The 19,402-nt window shown below is 43.5% G+C and overlaps 1 protein-coding gene across 1 annotated transcript in view; it reads right to left on the reverse strand.

The window, feature by feature from the left end:
• DOCK5 (dedicator of cytokinesis 5) overlaps positions 1–19,402 on the reverse strand; it is a gene marked incomplete in the record, with an annotated part of 3,482,443 nt that overhangs the window by 1,764,640 nt on the left and 1,698,401 nt on the right. The window contains 1 exon segment of the mRNA XM_044083155.1: positions 17,640–17,712. Within this exon segment, the coding sequence (XP_043939090.1) occupies positions 17,640–17,712 (73 nt within the window).

The following is a 19,402-nucleotide window of genomic DNA, read 5'->3' on the forward strand; positions in this document are numbered from 1 at the left end:
CCCCCCTTCACCCTAATCAGACACAAACCCCAGGCCATCAACTACTTCTAACCCTGTCATTACTTACCCCCTACTCAACAAAATGTCATACAAACCCCATTCTCATTTCAGCCCATATCCACTGACAACATTAAGAAACCACTACAAAAACTAAAACCCTGCTCTATCTCAGCTGACAATCTCCCCCATATTACATCAAACTGGCTGCTAACTCAAGTCGCCTACCCAATCAATATCCTTATAAATGGGTCTTTATCAAAATCAGAAGTAACTACCATATGGAAACAATCTCATATCACCCCCATCCACAAAGGAGGCAACTCTCTTGATCCATCCAATTTCTATTCTATATCCATCTTGTCACCCATATCCAAAATTCTCGAGAGAGGTATCCATCAACACATAATGCAATATTTATTGCAAAACAATCTTTTAACCAAAACCCAACATGGCTTCCAACCTAGCCACAGCACAGCTACAGCCCCATTATCTTCTACAGAAACAATGAACAAGGCCAGAGATGCAGGATGCTATACAGCCTCAGTATTCCTTGATCTCTCCAAGGCCTTTGACACCGTGTCTCAACCCTTACTTTTGAACACATTGTCTAACTTGGGCTTCTCACATAACACATTAAAATGGTTTCAGAGCTACCTCTAGGGTCATAAACAAGCAGTGAAATGGTCCAGTGAACTCTCACCCTTTCTCCACAACCCTAAAGGAGTCCCCCATGGCTCCATCCTAGGACCCCTACATTTTCACAAACAACCTTCACACTGCCTCTCACTGGGACTCTCATTCAATATGCTGATGATTCCACCATAATCTGCACTGCTCAATCACTACCAGAACTACTTTTAAAAACTCAACAGTCCTTTACTGCAGTCAAAACCTGGTTAAGAAATGTCCAACTCTTTCTTAATCCAAAGAAGACAAAACTAGTACTAGTACTCTTTCAACCCAAAAACACGTCTCCTGTCACTGAACATTTCAACAGCCTTGTATCTGACAACACTGTCATAGAAGTAGTGCAGGAAAAGTACAGTTGTGTACACTTACCATAAATGTAGATGTTGGAGTGTATTCACTGTTGCAGTCATTACATTTGGGTAATCCTGCTGGCAGGTTGCGCTCAGTCGGCCCGAATTCCAAGGTCTTGGGTCCTGCATCAGCTGCCGTCGCCCCTTCCCTGACGCCAGGTCATCAGGGATATAAAAGAAGCCACTGACGCCATTTTCTTTAGTTTTTCTTGCCCCAGATGTCAGGTGCCCCCTAAAAGGGTTGCCAAAATGTCTATGAATATATAAAATTACATGCAGCAATATAAACTTTACCTTCATCTACCAGCAAACACATCACACAGGTTGTATAATCAGAGAAGGAAAGATAGGATCCACCAGAAGAAAAGGGGGATGGCTGGTGGGTAACCTGGACTGCAACAGTGAATACACTCGAACATCTACATTTATGGTAAGTGTACACAACTGTACTATGTTCTTCGTGTTTCACTGTTGCAGTTATTACATTTGGGTAGATTCCCAAAGCTATGGTAGGGAGGCTGGTGCTAAACAGCATTAGGAGCGGCTATGAGGCCCTGCAAAACTGCAGTGGCAAAGCTTGCCCTGGATTTAGAGTAGAGTGGCAGATGATAGTGCTTTGTAAAGCTGTGCACTGAACTCCAAGTAGCTGCCTCTAAAATGTCCTTGGTTGGTACTCCCCTGAGGAAGGCTGCTGAAGTGGCTGCAGCTCTGGTGGAATGTGGCCTAATGCCCTTAGTTACTGGCTTGCCATAGTGTAAGTAGCAGAAATGAATGCAATGGCCTATCCACTTTGAAATAGTTTGCTTTGAGATAGCCTTTCCTTGTGATCCTGCAGCATATTCCACTAGCAAATGCTCCGTCTTCCTGAAAACTTTGGTTCTGTCCAAGTAGAATCTAAGCTGTGTACGTCCAAATAATGCAGAATTCTCTCCCCCTTGTTCTGTGGATTTGGATAAAAAGTTGGCAGATGAATGGTTTGGTTAAGGGCCACACTGGACACCCACTTTAGGCATAAATGTTGGGTTTGTCCTCATGGAGACCCTGTCTGGATAAAAAAAATGATAAAAGGTTCCACAGCCATGAGTGCCTGCAGCTCTGAAACTCATCTTGCAGAAATTATTGCTAGGAGCAGAGTTGTTTTCCAAGATAAAAACTTTATATGAGCAGTAGCAGCTGGCTCAAAAGGAGGCAGGGTGGGTTTTTCCAAGACACAGTTGAGGTCCCATGCAGGCATTGGTGATCTCCTTGGAGGCCTTAAATTTTTGGCTCCACTGAGGAACTGTTTTAATAAGGTATGAGAAAAGATTGGTGGCTCTGCATTGTAATGAGCCGAAATGGCAGAGGCATGAATTTTAATAGATGAGAAAGATACGCCTTTGTCCAGCATCTCAGTTAAATATTGCAAAATCTGTGGAATATTTGGTGCAGCTGTATCTGTTCCTTGTGCCTGGTTCCAAGCACAGAATCTCTTCCATTTTTCAGCATAGGATTTTCTAGTACTAGGCCTTCTGGCTTCCAAGATGACATCAGCTTTGCTGAGAGGTATGTTTTGTATGACTACATTATCCGCCATGCTGCCAGGTTTAAAGCCCCGAGTTGGCTGTGCAGGATCTGATTGTTTTGCTGGGACAGTAGATGAGGTACTTGAGGTAAGGTCCAAGCTGGGCACTGAGACAAGCTCCTAAGTATTGGGTACCAGTACTGGCGGGGCCAGTCTGGGGCAATCAGTATCATCTTTGGCTTCTCCTGTCTGACCTTTAGGAGTACACTGGGAAGGAGAGGCAGAGGGGGAAAGACATATACTGAGAGTTTTTTCCAGCTGAAAGATAGGGTGTCCACTTTCCATGCTTGTCTGTGATAAATCCTTGTGCAGAATCTTTTTAGTTGGTAGTTGCGAGGGGAGGCAAATAGATCTATGTCCGGGCATCCCCATTTGCTTGTTATCATGTTGAAGACTTGTGGATCCAGCTGCCACTCTTGGGGATCCATGAGGTTTCTGTTTAGTTTGTCTGCCAGAGTATTTTTCCTTACTGGCAGGAATTGTGCCTGCAGATGTACTTGTTAAGTCAATACTGTGTCCCACAAAGTCATGGCTAGTCTGCAAAGGGGGCAAGAATGTGTGCCCCCCTGCTTGTTTATATACCACATGACCGTGGTGTTGTCTGTCTTTATCAGTAGTTGTCCCGGATGAAATAGGTCCTTGAAGGCTATCAGGGCATTTTGAACAGCTAGCATCTCTTTTTGATGTGTAGATGCATTTGGTTTGAAGTCCATGTGCCCTGAGTGCATCTTCCTGCCATGTGGGCCCCCCAGGCATAATCTGATGGATCCGTTGTTAGTGTCTGTCTGGCTGGGGGTAATGTGAATGGCTGTCCCTTGTTTTGGTGACAAGCCTTTGCCCACCATCGAAGCTCCTGTTGCAGGCAGGGAATGAGAGTAATCATAGTTTCCAGGCTGTGGCAATGTTGAGTCCAAACACTTTTTAGGTACCATTGAAGTGTCCTCATATGCAGCCTTGCATATGGTACTAGTAGGATGCAGGATGCCATGAAGCCCAAAGCCTGCAGAATCTTTCTTGCAGATAACTGGGCCTTTGTTGCTAACATTTTGAAATAGTTGTCAGTTGCCTTTGTTTGTCTGGCATGAGATAAGCCATCTGGGCAGTTGTATTTAAGCTTGCACCCAGGAATATTATCTCTTGAGAGGGTACTAGTTTTGATTTCTTTTCGTTGACTGTGTACCCTAGCCATGTTAGAAGTCTTTTCACAAACGCCAGATGCTGTAATAGAATGTCCTTGTTCTCTGCTTGAATGAGGCAGTCGTTCAAGTAAGGATATATTTGTATTCCTCTTTGTCTGCAGAAAGCAATTACTGGTGCCAGGCACTTTGTGAAGACCCTGGGCACACTAGATAAGCCAAAGGGCAGTGCAGAGAATTGGTAATGCTTCAAACCAGCCTTGAATCTGAGGTATCTTCTGCATGATGGTCTGATTGGGACATGCAGGTAAGCCTCATTTAGGTCTGAAGTGACGAGCCAAGCCTTTCTGCCCGGCATGGGCAGAAGCTGCTGCAAGGTCAACATCTTGAATTTTGGTATATCCAGGAAAGTGTTTAGAATAGATAGGTCCAGTATTGGTCTCCATGCTTTGTCCTTTCTGGGTACCAAGAACAGTCTTGAGTAAAATCCTTGTCCTTGCTCTTGCTGTGGCACTTGTTGAATAACCCCCATGTCCATGAGGGATGAGACTTGTTTTTGAGCCTCTGCCCATTAATTTTTTGGCAGGTCTGGCCAAATGTTTGCCCTTGGCAGGGTATGGAAGTGAAACTTGTAGCCTTGTGACACTATGTCTAGAACCCATTTGTCCTGGGTTATAATGTGCCAATTTTGAGAAAAAAAGTGCTATTTTTCCCCCTAAGGGTGCTGCCAGTAGATAAGTGCTTGGTGCAGAGAAGGGGAAGTCATTGGGACTGTTTCCTGTATGGTTGTGATTTGTCTTCTCCACTTTTGAAGGTAGAAGCACCCCATTGCTTAGACCTGTATGAACCTTGCGGCTGGGCTCTGCCTCTAGGGCGTCTGGATCTGCCCCTTTGAGGTCCGTCTAACACTGGAAAGGACCAATTCTTTGTAGGCCAGTGTCTGCTTAACCTAGGTTGCTGTACTTGTAAAAAATTTTTGACCATTTGCATAGATTTAGCTTTGTCCTCCATCTTCTTTAACACTTCTTCTGCCTTAACACCAAACAAGGTATCATGCTGTAATGGTGCATCTAATAATTTAGCTTTGCCATGATCAGGCAGATTTTGTTCCTTTAACCAAGCATAACTCCTAATTACAGAACCCGTAACAGCGGCCCTGCAGGAGGCCTCCAGAGAATCAAAACCCCATTGCAAACTATGCTTTCCAACTTGTTCAGCTGCATGCAATAAAGCTTGCATTTCTTTGTTTTCTGCACATTCAGAATTTACCAACATTTTCTGTTTAAGCAGTGTCATGACATATTGCTGATATTTGAGCATATGAAACTGGCAGTTTAAGGCCCTTATAGTCAAGGTAGCAGATGTGTAAATCTTTTTTCCCCATCTATCCAGTGTCCTAGAATCTCTGTCAGAGGGGGTAGGGTTTTTCGCAGTGGAAGCCTTGACCCCTTTTGGGACCCTGAAAAATAGTTTTTGGGTCTGCAGCAGGGTTTTTGAAAAGGAATTTATGAGAGTCAGGTGCCCTGTAGTATCTGTCAGGCTTAACAGGAGCTGGACGTAAGGAGTCAGGGGTCAGACTAGACTCTGAAAACACATCATCCACAATGTCTAACAGGTGGAATAGCTAGAGGCCTGTGTTGAGGTAGTAGAAGGAAGTCCCTGAGTCTTTTCTTAGATTCTGAAAAATCTTGTCTCTCCCAGTGGAAATGCTCCCTCATGGTATGCAAGGTTTCCCCAAAAGAATAGTCCTCAGGAGGAGAAGCTGAAGGAATAGATTCTTCAGCATCAGAATCCTCATAGTGAGGAGGAGAATATTCCTGATCAGAAGAGGAATCAGAGGAAATGGAAACCTGATCTGAAGATTCACAGTCTGTCTCTTGCCTAGGCCTCTAATCAGGAGGGGGATGGGAACCCCTGATCAAGATAATTGTCTTCGGCCATTTTGAGCATCTGATTTTTGGGCATGGAGGCCTGTCCATGTGGCTGGTGAACTTGTTTCTTTGTCTTTAAAGGTGCTTTTGTCTTCGCCTTTGAAGCTGAAGTCGGTTTAATGTATAGGTTCATGGGTAGGTACTAGGCTATTGGCCCTAGGGCCTATACAAGCCTAGCCAAAAAGGTACCCTGGCTTTCGTCACCCAAGAAAATTATTTTCCTGTGCCCCTGTCAAGCAGAACCACAGAAGTGATCCCCAGGGTGAATTTCCTATTACCCATCCAATCATCAAGACTTTTCTTGAAGAGTGCTAATGAGGAGCTCTGTTTGACATAGATAGGTAGTCTGTTCCAGAGTATGAGAAGTCTCTGGGACAGGAATCTATCCCTCTAGCATGTTCAGTTTATTGTGGTGACAAGGTTTCGGTCCCTAGAGCATGTATCTCAGAGGGATTGGGATTTCTTTAAGTGGAGCATGTCCAACAGCTCTGGTTTTGACATAGCTTTGTATGTTAGGCAGAGATCGCCTCTGATTAGGCAATATGCGACGGAGTAAAGCTGGAGTTTTTTGAGACGGTCTGCGTAAGGCATCTGTTTGAGGCCAGTAATCCTCTTTGTGAGGTATTTTTGCGGCCTTTCCAGTTGTAGATATCTTGTGAGGTACATACCAAAAGGGGGGTTGTACTCTATAATGGGTCTAATGAGTGATGAGTAGAGGGGAACAATGACCTCTTTTTTCCTGGATGAGAAACCTTTTGTGATGAGTTGTGCCATGTAGAAGGATTTCCTGACTACTGTGGCGATGTGATTATCAAAGGAGAGACTACTGTCAACCTGTGTCCCAAGGTCTGTTATCACACTTTTGGTGTTAAGTAGACTACCGCCTATCTATGTGGTAGTTCATGGGTACAGAGTTTTTACCAAAGGGGATGACAATGCACTTTCTGGCATTGAGCTTGAGACCATGTCTTTGACACCAGGCATCTGTCTCAGTGAGGCCCTTTTGTAGGATGTCCACATCGTTAGGAGTTTCAATTATGGCTCCTAGTTTGCGGTCATCTGCGAATTTAGTTACCCAAAGACCTTCTGTGTTAGCCTGTACTTCAGAGAAGTAGATACCAAACAGGAGAGGACCCAGGACTGAACCCTGTGGTACTCCACTTGTCAGTGGTCTGAAGTCTGATTTGGAGTCTGCTACTTTCACAGTGTGGGTTCTTTCAGTAAGCCAGTAGGCAACCCATCTTGTGACATAGGGATTTACACCTAGTTTAGTGAGTTTATCTATAATTCCAGAGTGGGGGATGGTGTTGAACGCCTTGGCAAGATCTAGATAGGCTGTGTGAACCACCTTACCCTCATCTATGGCTTTGGTGACTACTTCAAAGAAGTCTATCAGGTTTAGGAGACATGATCTGCCTTTTACAAACCCAAACTGTGTGGGGTCCAGAGTTTGGAGATCTCCGATGTCTTTGTTTATGAGTTCCATGATGATATGTTCCATGGGCTTGCAGACGAGGCTCGTCAGGCTAATGGGGCGGTAGTTCCCGGGGTCTGTTGTGCCCCCCTCTTTGTGGAGTGGGATAACTGTCGCAGTGCGCCATTCAATGGGCACAAAGCCTGAGGTGAGGCTATGATTGAACATGGTACTTAGGTGGGGTGCCAGTTCATTCTGTAGTTCATGTAGAAGGCAGCCTGGGATGTTGTCAGGTCCCACGGATGCTGTGTTCTTGGCTTTGGAGAGTGAAGTTTTTACCTGTGCAGCTGTGATTACAGGAACATGGCATTCTTCCGGTATAAAGATGGGCCCCTTTAGGGTGTGAGAGGGGGGTAAAGTTAGCACTGAATCTATCTGCCAAGATGTTGGCAATATCAGTTGGTTCTGTATATTTAGTGTCATTGTGCTGTAACTCAGAGCAGATCTGAGTGTTGCCATTGAGATTTTTGACATAGCTATAGAATGTTTTGTGGTTGTCTTTAGAATCAGTGGCAATTTTGTTTTCATAACTAGCTTTGGAGGATTTTATGAGGGATCTCAGCTTCTTACTGAGGCTGACCAGGGAGTTCCTCCAATCATGGGATTTTACTCTTTTTTGCAACAGTTTCTTTCTTCTGTTGTAGAGTTTGTTTATGGCAGACGACCACCAGATTGGCTTCCTTTTTTTGGAAGATAGCATCTTGGTTCTGTTAGGGATAGCATGATCCATGCACTCGTGTAAGTGCTTATAAAGTGCATTTGTGTAGGATTCAGCAGTCGTACCTCTATTGTCTATCTGCATGGGTGTTGTGAAGTTTGCCACTTCTGTCTTAGGAAGCGTAAAATTGGCTTTGGAGAAATTTTTTACGGTTGTTTTCCTAATGGGGGGTGGGAGCGGGATGCGGATGTCTAGGGTGATTAGCTTGTGGTCGGATCTGACCAACGAGGAGCTGACCTCTGGTGTGGAACACCGGTCACCCATGTTGGTGATGACCAGGTCTAGGATATTGCTGCCCCTAGTGGGGGTGTGGATAAGTTAATCCAAAGCGTTGGAATTGATGATTTCCAGAAAACGTTGAGCAAAAGAGTTGGTACACGAGTAGTTTTCCCAGTTAATGATAGGGTAGTTGAAATCACCCATTACAGAGTGTTGGGTTGTTGTACAGTACAGTTTTGTACCTACCATAAATGTAGATGTTAGTGTGTATACCCTGCTGCAGTCATCAGACTTGGGTTATCCTGTCGTCAGGCGGTCCCGCAGTCGGCCTAAATTCCAAAGACTTGGTCTGGCGTCGGTTGCTGTCGCTTCTTCCCTGATGTCAGTGCGCCAGGGGTATATAAGAGGCATCTGACGCCATTTTCTTCAGTTTTTCTTGCCCCAGATGTCAGGTGCCCCCCCAAAAGGTGGTCAGTAGATAGTACCAATAATAAAAGTTTAGCACAAACAAAACATCCCTCCAGCTATAAATAAATACACCACAAAGGGTTGTATCAGATTTTAAGGTATTGAAAGGTTTCAGTTAGGTCAGAGGGGATGGAGGGAGGGTAACCTGGACTGCAGCAGGGTATACACTCGAACATCTACATTTATGGTAGGTACAAAACTGTACTATGTTCATCATGTTACCCCTGCTGCAGTCATCACACTTGGGTTGAATCCCAAAGCTAAGGATGGGAGGTGGAGTCAAACAGGGTTAGAGGAGGCTAGAAGGCCCTGCAAAACTGCAGTGGCGAAGCCAGCTCTAGACTTAGAGTAAAGTGGTAAGTGATGGTGTTTGGTGAAGGTGTGTATTGAACTCAAAGTTGCAGCTTCCAGAATATCCTTGGTAGACACCCCCCTGAGGAAGGCTGTAGATGTAGCTGCTGCCCTGGTGGAGTGGGGCCTTATGCTAGCAGGAACTGGTTTTCCATGATGGGTGTAGCAAAAACGTATGCAATGTCCTATCCATTTGGAAATGGTCTGTTTTGAGATAGCCTTTCCTTGTGATGCTGTAGCATAGGATACAAAAAGCTGGTCAGATTTTCTGAAAACCTTAGTTTTATCCAAGTAGTAACGTAGTTGCCTGTGAATGTCCAAGGAGTGCAGGAGTCTTTCTCCTTTGTTCTGTGGATTTGGGAAGAAGGTGGGTAAATGGATGGTTTGATTTAGAGCCACACTGGATACCACCCTTTGGCATAAAAAAGGGGTTAGTTCGTAGAGAAACTGTTTTGATGAAAAATGAGGAAAGGCTCTACTGCCATTAGTGACTGTAGCTCTGAGACTCTTCTGGCTGAAGTAATTGCTAGCAGCAGGGCAGTCTTCCATGATATAAACTTTAAATCTCAAAAGGTGGCAGCGTAAGTTTTTCCAGAACAAAGTTGAGGTCCCAAGTTGGTGTTGGTGCTGTCCTGGGAGGCCTAATGTTTTTGGCCCCTCTGAGGTACTGCCTTAGAAGTGGATGTGAAAATAAGGGAGGATCCGTGTTGTAGTGAGCTGAAATAGCTAAGGTGTGGATTTTAATAGATGAAAAAGAAAGTCCTTTGTGCAACATCTCAGTTAAATATTGTAGAATCTGAGGTATGTCCGGCTCAAGGGTATTTTGGCCTTTAGCTTGGTTCCAGGCGCAAAATCTTTTCCATTTGTCTGAGTAGGCTTTCCTGGTGCTGGGCCTCCTGGCCTCCAGAATGACATCCATAACAGCATGTGAAAGAGGAGCTGGCTGGTTGCTTAGGTGATTTGCCATGCAGCCAAATTTAAGGTTTTGAGCTGGCTGTGTAGAATCTGACTGTCTTGCTGTGTGAGCAGATGAGGAATTTGTGGTAAAATCCATGGTGGGCCGTGGGCCATGTTCAATAGTAGTGGGTACCAGTGCTGGCGTGGCCAGTCTGGGGCAATGAGTATCATTCGGGGTCTCTCCATCCTGACTTTCAGCAGCACCTTTGTGAGAAGGGGCAATGGAGGAAAGGCATATACTGTCAGCATTTTCCAAATGAATGAGAGTGCGTCCACTTTCCATGCTTGATGGTGAAATGTCCTGGTGCAAAATTTTGATAGCTGATAGTTTTGGAGGTTGGCAAACAGGTCTATGTCTGGGTGCCCCCATTTTTGAGTTATCGTTGCAAATACTTGTGGATCCAGTTTCCACTCGTGGGGATCCATGATGTTCCTGCTTAGGTCGTCTGCCAATGTGTTCTTTTTTCCTGGCAGGAATTGAGCTTGTAATTGAACTTGGTAAGCCAGTGCTGTGTTCCACAAGGTCATTGCTTGCCTGCATAGAGGATAGGACTGTGTACCCCCTTGCTTGTTTATGTACCACATTACTGTGGTGTTGTCTGTCCTTATTATAAGCTGTCCTGGATGTAAGAGGTCCTTGAAGGCTGTCAGAGCATTCTGTACAGCGAGCATTTCTTTTTGATTGATGTGCAGATTTCTTTGAGCTGCAGTCCATATGCCTTGAACGCACCGTCCTGCCATTTGTGCCCCCCAGGCATAGTCCGATGCATCTGTTGTCATAGTTTGCCTGGCTGGGGGCAAGGTGAAAGGCTGACCCTTGTTGAGGTGACATGCCTGTGACCACCATAGAAACTCCTGTTGAAGGCAGGGAATGAGAGATATCATTGTTTCCAAGCTGTGGCAGTGTTGAGTCCATACGCTTTTCAGGTACCATTGTAATTTCCTCATATGCAGTTTTGCAAATGGTATTAGTAGTATGCAAGATGCCATGAAGCCCAAGGCCTGCAGAATTTTTCTTACAGGGAGTTGGGTCTTTGTTGCCATTATTTTGAAGTATTGAGTTAGTTGTAGTTGTTTGTCTGGCGTCAGATAAGCCATCTGGGCCGTTGTATTCAAGCTGGCACCCAAGAACGTCATATTTTGTGAGGGCACTACTTCTGATTTATTTTCGTTTACTGTGTACCCTAGGCAACTTAGGTGTTTTACAAAAGCCAGATGTTGTAAGAGAATGTCCTTGCTTTCTGCTTGGATGAGGCAGTCGTCCAGGTATGGGTATATTTGAATTCCTCTGTCTGCAGTATGCAATTACTGGTGCCAGGCATTTTGTGAAGACCCTGGGCGCAGTAGATAAGCCAAAGGGCAGTGCAGAGAATTGGTAATGGGTTGAACCTGCAATGAAACTGAGGTATCTTCTGCAATTTTGTCTGATAGGGACATGCAGGTATGCCTCCTTGAGGTCCAACGTTACTAGCCAAGCTTTCTTGCCCAACATGGGAAGAAGCTGCTGTAGTGTTAGCATCTTTAATTTGGGTACTTCCAAGAAGGTGTTTAGAATCGAAAGGTCCAGAATGGGTCTCCAAGCATTGTCCTTTCTGGGGTCTAGAAAGAGCCTTGAGTAAAATCCTTGGCCTTGTTCCTGTGTAGGTACCAGTTGAATGGCTCTCATGTCCATGAGAGCTGTAATTTGTTTTTGTGCCTCTCCCCATTGATTTTGTGGCAGGTTTGGCATTCCTTTTATCCTTGGCAAGGTGTGGAAATGGAATCTGTATCCTTGTGAGATGATGTCTAGGACCCATTTGTCCTTTGTGATGATGCGCCATTTGTCTGCAAAAATGCAAATTTTCCTCCCAAGGGAGCTGCCAAGAGAGCTTTGCTTGGCAGTTTGAGGTTTAAGTCATTGCGTTTGTCTTCTAGTAGTTTGGGACCTGTCTTCTCCTCCCTTCTGTGTTGCAGTGCCCCATCGGCGAGGTTTGTAAGGGATTTGTGCTTGACCTCTGCCCCTTGGGTGTCTGTATTTACCCCTCTGTGGTCTGTCAGAAGCTGGAAAGGACCAATTTTTTGTTGGCCAATTTCTGCTGAAGCGTGGGGGTTGTACCTGTAAGAAATCTTTGACCGTCTGCATAGATTTTGCCTTATCCTCCATTTTCTTTAAAACCTTTTCTGCTTTAACTCCAAATAAGACATTCTGCTGTAAGGGTGCATCTAGTAACTTTGCTTTAACATGATCAGGCAGAGTTTGTTCCTTTAACCAAGCATGCCTACGTATAACAGACCCATTAACAGCTGCTCTACAGGAAGCTTCCAAGGAATCAAATCCATATTGTAAAGTATGTTTGCCCACCTGTTCAGCTGCATGCAACAGACCCTGCATTTCCTTGAATTCAGACTGTTGAGGGTGCGTGCTCATCTTTTGTTTTATTTGAGTCATTAGGAATTGCTGGTATTTCAGCATGTGAAACTGACAATTTAGTGCTCTCATAGCTAGAGTAGCTGAGGTGTAAACCTTCTTCCCCCACCTATCCAGTGCTCTGGAAACCCTTTCAGAGGGTACAGGATTTTTAGCCATAGAAGCCTTAGCCCCTTTGGGACCCTGGGAGATTGTCTCTGGATCAGCAACAGGGCTTTTGTAAAGGAATTTCTGAGAGTCAGGCACTCTATAATATCTGGCTGGTTTGGCTGGAGCAGGAAGCAGAGAATCTGGATTTAGACTATATTCTAAGTAAACATCATCCACAATGTCTAAAACTGGAGGGATAGCAAGTGGTCTGTGCTGGGGGAGTAAAATAAATTCTAGGAGCCTTTTCTTTGAGTCGGAGTAGTCCTGACCTTCCCAGTGGAAATGTTCCCTCATGGTATGTAAGGTTTCCCCAAAGGAATAGTCTTCAGGGGGAGAAGCTGAGGGAATGGAGTCTTCAGCATCAGAATCTTCATAAGGGGGAAAGGAGTAATCCTGTTCCTCAGAGGAGCCTGAGGAAATAGACACTTGATCAGAGGAGGCATAATCCTCCTCTTGTCTAGGCCTTTTGTCTGGGGGGGGGGGGTTGGGAACCCCTGATTAAAGAAATCAAATCTTCAGCCATTTTAAGCATCTGTTTAGGCATGGGACCTTGAACTGGAGACTGATGTGCAGTCTTTTCTGATTTTAGAGGAGTCTTAAGCTTAGCATAAGATTTTATGGTGAGAGTAGTCGGTCTGAAGACACCTTCTGTAACCGAAGGTGTTTCCACAGCACTGGCTTCTCCTTCTGCAATGTTGTCGGTAGGGCCTAAAGAAAATGGCTGCGTCAGCCTAGAACTCTCTGCTTGAGAATCCGAGGCGGTCTGGGGTTGCAATTCTGCGGTCGCCAGGGGCTGCGTAGGTGCCTCACTGAAAACCGGAGAACCGGTGACCAGCCCAGCCGAGGCCTCGGAGTCTGGCTTGGATCTAGGCTGCCTGTCTTTATCTTTGCGTTTTTTATGCACACCGGTAGTCGGTTGCTCCGATGGCATAGTGTAATTAAATTTCCTACCGAAGTAGTGTCATGTGAAATCAAAGTGTCACTTTATAGTTCGCTTAATGAACCTAGCACAAAACCGACAACCAGTGAAGTTGTGGTCTGGGCCTAGGCAAGGTATACAATAAGAATGAAAGTCCTTATGAGGTATTTGCTTCCCACAAGAAATGCAATTGTTAACTTTTTCTGACATCGGACTGAGGCAAGAAAAGGTACCCCAACGGGGTACTTAGATTTGAAGACTTCGGACTGAAATTCGATTTGAAAATCTCAGGTGTCGGCCAACCGGCACTTGCGAACTGCTTCTGCTTCGGGCACCGCGCGGCAAGAAAGACTGAAGAAAATGGTGTCGGATGCCTCTTGTATACCCCTGGCGCACTGACGTCAGGGAAGAAGTGACAGCAACCGACGAAGGACCAAGACTTTGGAATTCAGGCCAACTGCGGGACCGCCTGACGACAGGATAACCCAAGTGTGATGACTGCAGCAGGGTAACATGATGAACATCTTAATATTTTTCAGTGTATCAAGAAAAGAGGAGTGGGAATCCTGGGGCATGGTGGGGGGTTTGTAGCAAGCTACTATCTGGATTGCGGTTTTGCCCAGAGTTAGTTGAACTTGGATAATCTCGGATGCATTATGCTAAGCAACTAGCTTGGAGGTGTGGATATCCATAATGAATATGGACACGCCTCCACCTTTAGTGTTTCAGTCCGGGTTTGGTGGCCGAAAGGTGTGGTATGAATTACAGCCTGGTAATGCAGGGTTGGTCTCTGGAGCTTTGAACCAGGTCTCTGTCACTGCACAGATGTCAATGTTCTCCATTTTAAGGAGTGCCTTGACTGAGTGCATTTTGAAGTTTAGACTTCTAGCATTGAGTAGCATTACCCTCAGATTTTGCTTGCTTGTACCTGTTACGGTGGTGAATTTGTCATTTGAACCTTGCCTAAAAAAGGCACTATAGGGGTGGCAAGAGCCTTTGCCAGTATCCGGAATCCCAAGGGCGACAGGTGCAATTGTTTAGGTCTGAAAACACCCTCAGAAGCCAATGCCTGTTCAGCGGCTCTGGACCCATCTGAGGGAATAGTCTCCGAGGCTCCAATATCTTGAGTTTCCAGCAGCCTGACCGACTCAACGTGGGAGTCGGTAGCGGTCTGCGACTCTAAAGTAGCGGGCGTCAGGGGTTGTGAAAGCACCCCACTGAGAACCGGCGACTGGCTTAGGAGAAGCTTCGTCGTCGGTTTTGGACCCCGGTTGCCTGACTTTTTCTTTGTGCTTTTTGTGAACTCCAGAAGTCGGATGGCTATTCGACGACATTGTATAATTAAATCTGCGCCCAAAATAGCTTAGTGCAAAATCGTACCGACGCTTAATAGTGCGTTTGTTAAATCTAGCACAAAACCGACAACTTGAAACGTCGTGGTCAGGGCCTAGGCAAGGAATACAGTAAGAATGAAAGTCCTTATGAGGTATTTGCTTCCCATAAGAAATACAATTATTAACTTTTTCTGACATCGGTCTGGAGCAAGAAAAAAGTTTCCCCAATGGGGTACTTAGCTTTTAATGAAGACTTCGGATCTGAAACTCTAACACGAAAATCTCAGGAGTCGGCCGGCCGGCACTTGCTAATTGCTTCTGCTTCGGGCACCGCACGGCAAGAAAGACTGAAGAAAATGGCGTTGGCTGCTTCTTTTATATCCCTGACGACCTGAAGTCAGGGAAGGGGTGACGGCAGCTGACGCAGGACCCAAGACACTGGAATTCAGGCCAACTGAGGGCAACCTGCCAGCAGGATTACCCAAATATAATGACTGCAACAGTGAAACACGAAGAACATCCAAACTTCAAGGTGTTATGATTGACAAACTTTCATTTGACCCCCATTATACAGCAAAATATAAAGAAAACTCATCAAAAACTGGGACTCTTGTGTAGAATCAAACATTTCTTTACTGCAGCAACCAAAACTACCCTTGCAAAAATAATTTTACTTCCCTCCCTTCTTTATGGTACCCGTGTCTTAACTAACTTACAAAATTCTACCCGAAGCAAGTTGGAACAGTGCTAAAACAAAGTTGCAAAGTTTGCTACAAACTCTAAATATCACACACACCACTGTAAACCACTCCTAAAATTAAACTGGCTTGAACTCCCCAACCAACTTGCCTTTATTCAGCTATCCACCTTGCACAACCTTATTTTCAAGCCTACTGCCTGCCCTGCACTAGCCAATCTAGTCACACTTGACACACCAAATCAATCCCTACAATCAGAAGACAAAAATCTCTTCGCTATCTCAAAACCCAAAAGAAAACCTGGTCACTCTCTATATTCATACTCTGTCTCTATACTTTGGAATTCACTACCTCTAGCTACCAGGTCTATGCCTGGCCTAATCCACTTCAAAGCCTCTAAAAAATCATGTCAAAAATACATGGCTCTGGTCCTGCATAAAGCCTGCCTAACGCTCAGGTCTTCTTCTTCTTCCACACTACCCTTATTGTCCTCTTCTGTCACATTTCAATCCTGCACAGACTGCAAGACCCTAAGGCTCTTCTAACTCCTTCTCTGCTTCTATACCATATCCTTAAGCTACTGCTCAAGCTTTATTGCTTCTATTCTTCTTAACCCTCTCTCTCTCTAGCTATCTGCATTACTAAATTTCTGGCTGCTATTTTCCTAACTGAAACTAATATTCTATTCTGCATTTACTGTAAAAGTCAATGTCACACATTCCTCTACCTACATACTATTTTTCTGGACACTATCTACATCATGTACGGTGAGAGTGACTATTGTCTGTAATGTTTTAACTGTTTAGAATTGACTAGATGTGTAGTAATATATTGCAACATCTTAGCATGTTTTTTCAATTTATTTTTGTATAGTATTTCTAATGTAATTTGTATTGTATTGGATTATACTGCATTTGTATTGTACTGTATGTGCAGCTTTTCTCCTTGGGCCTCTGCTGAAAACTGGTTCTGTAGACCCAGTAAGACCACCCCAGTAAACAAATGTCAAATAAATAAATAAAGGCATATAGCGAGTAGGAGTAAGTCAAAAAAAAAAAAAAAGATTAGAGAAGGTGGTTAGAAATGATGGTGTGGTAAAGTAGAAAGGAAAATCAGGAGGCGGGAGAGGACGACCTTGCGACCTTGAGCAGCCAAAGCCAATTTGTTCAGCCTAGGAGAGGGGGGAGGCTCAGGCTGCTATGCTCATGGCATTAGAGACACTCATCAGTGGCTGGGTATATTACCAGGATGTCTCACGCTGTCACTGCGTCAAGTAAAAGGTAATTTTTTTTGGGGGGGGGGTACATGTTTAGGGAAACATCCATGTTTCATTCTCCCATTTAGGCCAGAACTAACAGGTAGCAAGGAACGCATAGGAAGAAAGCATACAACATTCCTCCATACCCGTAAATGCCCACTCACTAATATCCAACTCTCATCAGAGGAGAGGTATGATTACGCTTCCTGAGCACAAACAAACAGGCTGCAGGGCACATGCCTAGCCCAACGATGACTGGCTGTCATCCTTAATGGAATGAATGGACCAACTGGATGCAAGTAAAGGAGCAACTGGGCAGGTCCAGGGAGGTGAGATAGGAGAGAAAAAAAAAACTGGAAGGTTAACGGACATTAAAAGAAACAGTAATACATCTAGTTTTCTCCACAGAAAGCTTGTGTCAAAATCAAAACCAAATGCAACTAAAGTACTACATACTGCAAAGGAAATAACTGGAATTATGATCTTTAGAAAAGGGAAGGAGCAAATTACACAGAAATAAACTGAATTTGTAAGAACAATATATGCAGAATAACATTCAGGAGAACTGAGGTTTAAGGGAAGGCAGGAAATAAACAGTTTATGTTATGTTGGAGTAGATAATTTTTACAAAGAAAATAAGTATATTGCATGGAAATGATGAAAAATGCTACTATGCATTATTTTATTTATAATTAATGTAGAAGTACCAAAGGTATCGTTTAAAATGTGATTTTAATAAAGATACTCATTGTTACTGCTCTATGTTAGTCTTTTACAACCAAATGAAATACTGGTAAAACATGAAAACTTGTTCTCTGCCAATGAATTAAAAATGATTAAATACATGAAAGTTTACTTAAATACTTAACATTTGGAGTGTGTGCTGGAACAAAATCTTCCAGTTACAGAAGTTAAATTGCTTCTTTTTACAATATTATACATACATGCTTATCAGACTGACCAGCACCACCCACTGGTGAAGTCCTCTAAATCAGAAATACTGCAGTGAAGCACTTACATTCTTGTGATGACCGATGACGAAATGTAAACCTCAAATGACAACGATGAACATCTTCAATGGCAATAGCTACCTGGTCAAAAACAAATATAAAACATCAACTTTGTCATGCTTCACAGCCTTAAAGATTAGTATAATCCTGTTAGTGTTTTGGAATCATCAATTTAGACATATGCAGGGTATGAAACTTATTCTTATCTCTAAAATGCACTTCTGATAACTCTTCTCTCCCAAGTTATATGAAAAAAAAAGTTAACATACTTTCATATAGTAAAATTATGGCTGATTCATGTAAAAAGTAGCACAAAAACATGACTTCACATGTATAGAACTATTAAAAAAAATAAGTGTCTGTAGTGACATACACACATCCTCACACTATATTCAACCAAATAATCTACTCACTGTGACCCACATGATAAAAAAGAATGCCACTACAACACAGTTTACCCAAATGCAAAAAAATGAACAGGTAAGGGTAAAGGGTCCCACTAAAATTCGTGCACATTGACTGCCTTACTCAATTAAGCTTCAAAAGAGGCAGCAGTTCAGCAGTAGTAACCAGTGTGAGAGAATTGTTGACAATACACAGTTACCGTGCTCACTGGATTCCTTTGTCTTATACTATCCAATGGACAACTTTATGAGAAAAAGTACCTAATATAAAATATGTTGGAGACACAGAAGTTGTTTGAAAGTAATGACGTCTTGGCCTGTCTAGTCTGCCCATTTACATACAACATAGCTTTATAATGACTCAATTAATATTTTGTTTTTCCTACCTTCTGTGACCACTGGTCAAGATATTTGTCATACATTCACAACTTCCACCACAGGTCTAGATTTAAAAAAAACATCTCAGCAAGGCTATTTCAAGTATCTAGAACACCAGCTGTGTACAAACTCTTCCCATCACCAACCTGGTACAGTCATCAGCTATCTTTAACTTATCACAAGAAAGACTTCATTAACCACCCAGAAGTATTCACATGTTTCTGTTATGCCACTCCCTTTCTATCTTCAAAATTGTGCATGTCAAGTTCCTCTATCCTCTCTACAAGCCTTTTGGGGTAGACTCTGTTCTTTTTTCTAGAAAGTCTTTGTACAGCTTCTTCTCTGTCAACATCTCAGAAAAAGGGGATCTAAAGAAATGTTTTCAGCACTCCATGTATGGTTTTGCCAAATATTTTAACAAAGGAATAAATAAGAGCTATGTTCTTAATGTATCAGTTGATCAGTAAAAGGACCATCCATTGATGGGCCCTACTGATGGTTTCATCCTTTCAATCTAGTCACAACCTGACATTTTTTCTTGGACACTTGCACATACATGGGTGTGACAATATAATGCCTTTGCATGCCATGATGTCGTGCACTGTTCCTAGCCCATAAGCCCATTAGTTTACCTCCAACCACCAATAAGTGCACTTTTTGCAAATTAGAAAATATCACTGAAGACACAATGACACCAAACTTGTAACATGTATACTTGGATAACTTACAGGAACTGCAAAAAATGAGCTATCAAAAAACAGATGGTCAAATGATATACATGACCACACTTGCAAATCAACTGAAATAATATTGTATTGATTAACACCCATCACTGGGGGATGCTTACATGACAGGGATAATATCCATGTTAAATCACTAGAACAACCACCAGGATGGAAGAAGCTAGAGAATAATCTAAGGACCAAGTTTAGAAGGTCAACTCTTAATGCTAAAAGAGCTAGAGCGGTTTACATTTGAAAACAGAAGAG

This window comes from Protopterus annectens, chromosome 9.part0 (genome assembly GCF_019279795.1).
Source record: "Protopterus annectens isolate FY-2018-M chromosome 9.part0, PAN1.0, whole genome shotgun sequence".
NCBI classification, from domain to species: Eukaryota; Metazoa; Chordata; order Ceratodontiformes; family Protopteridae; genus Protopterus; species Protopterus annectens.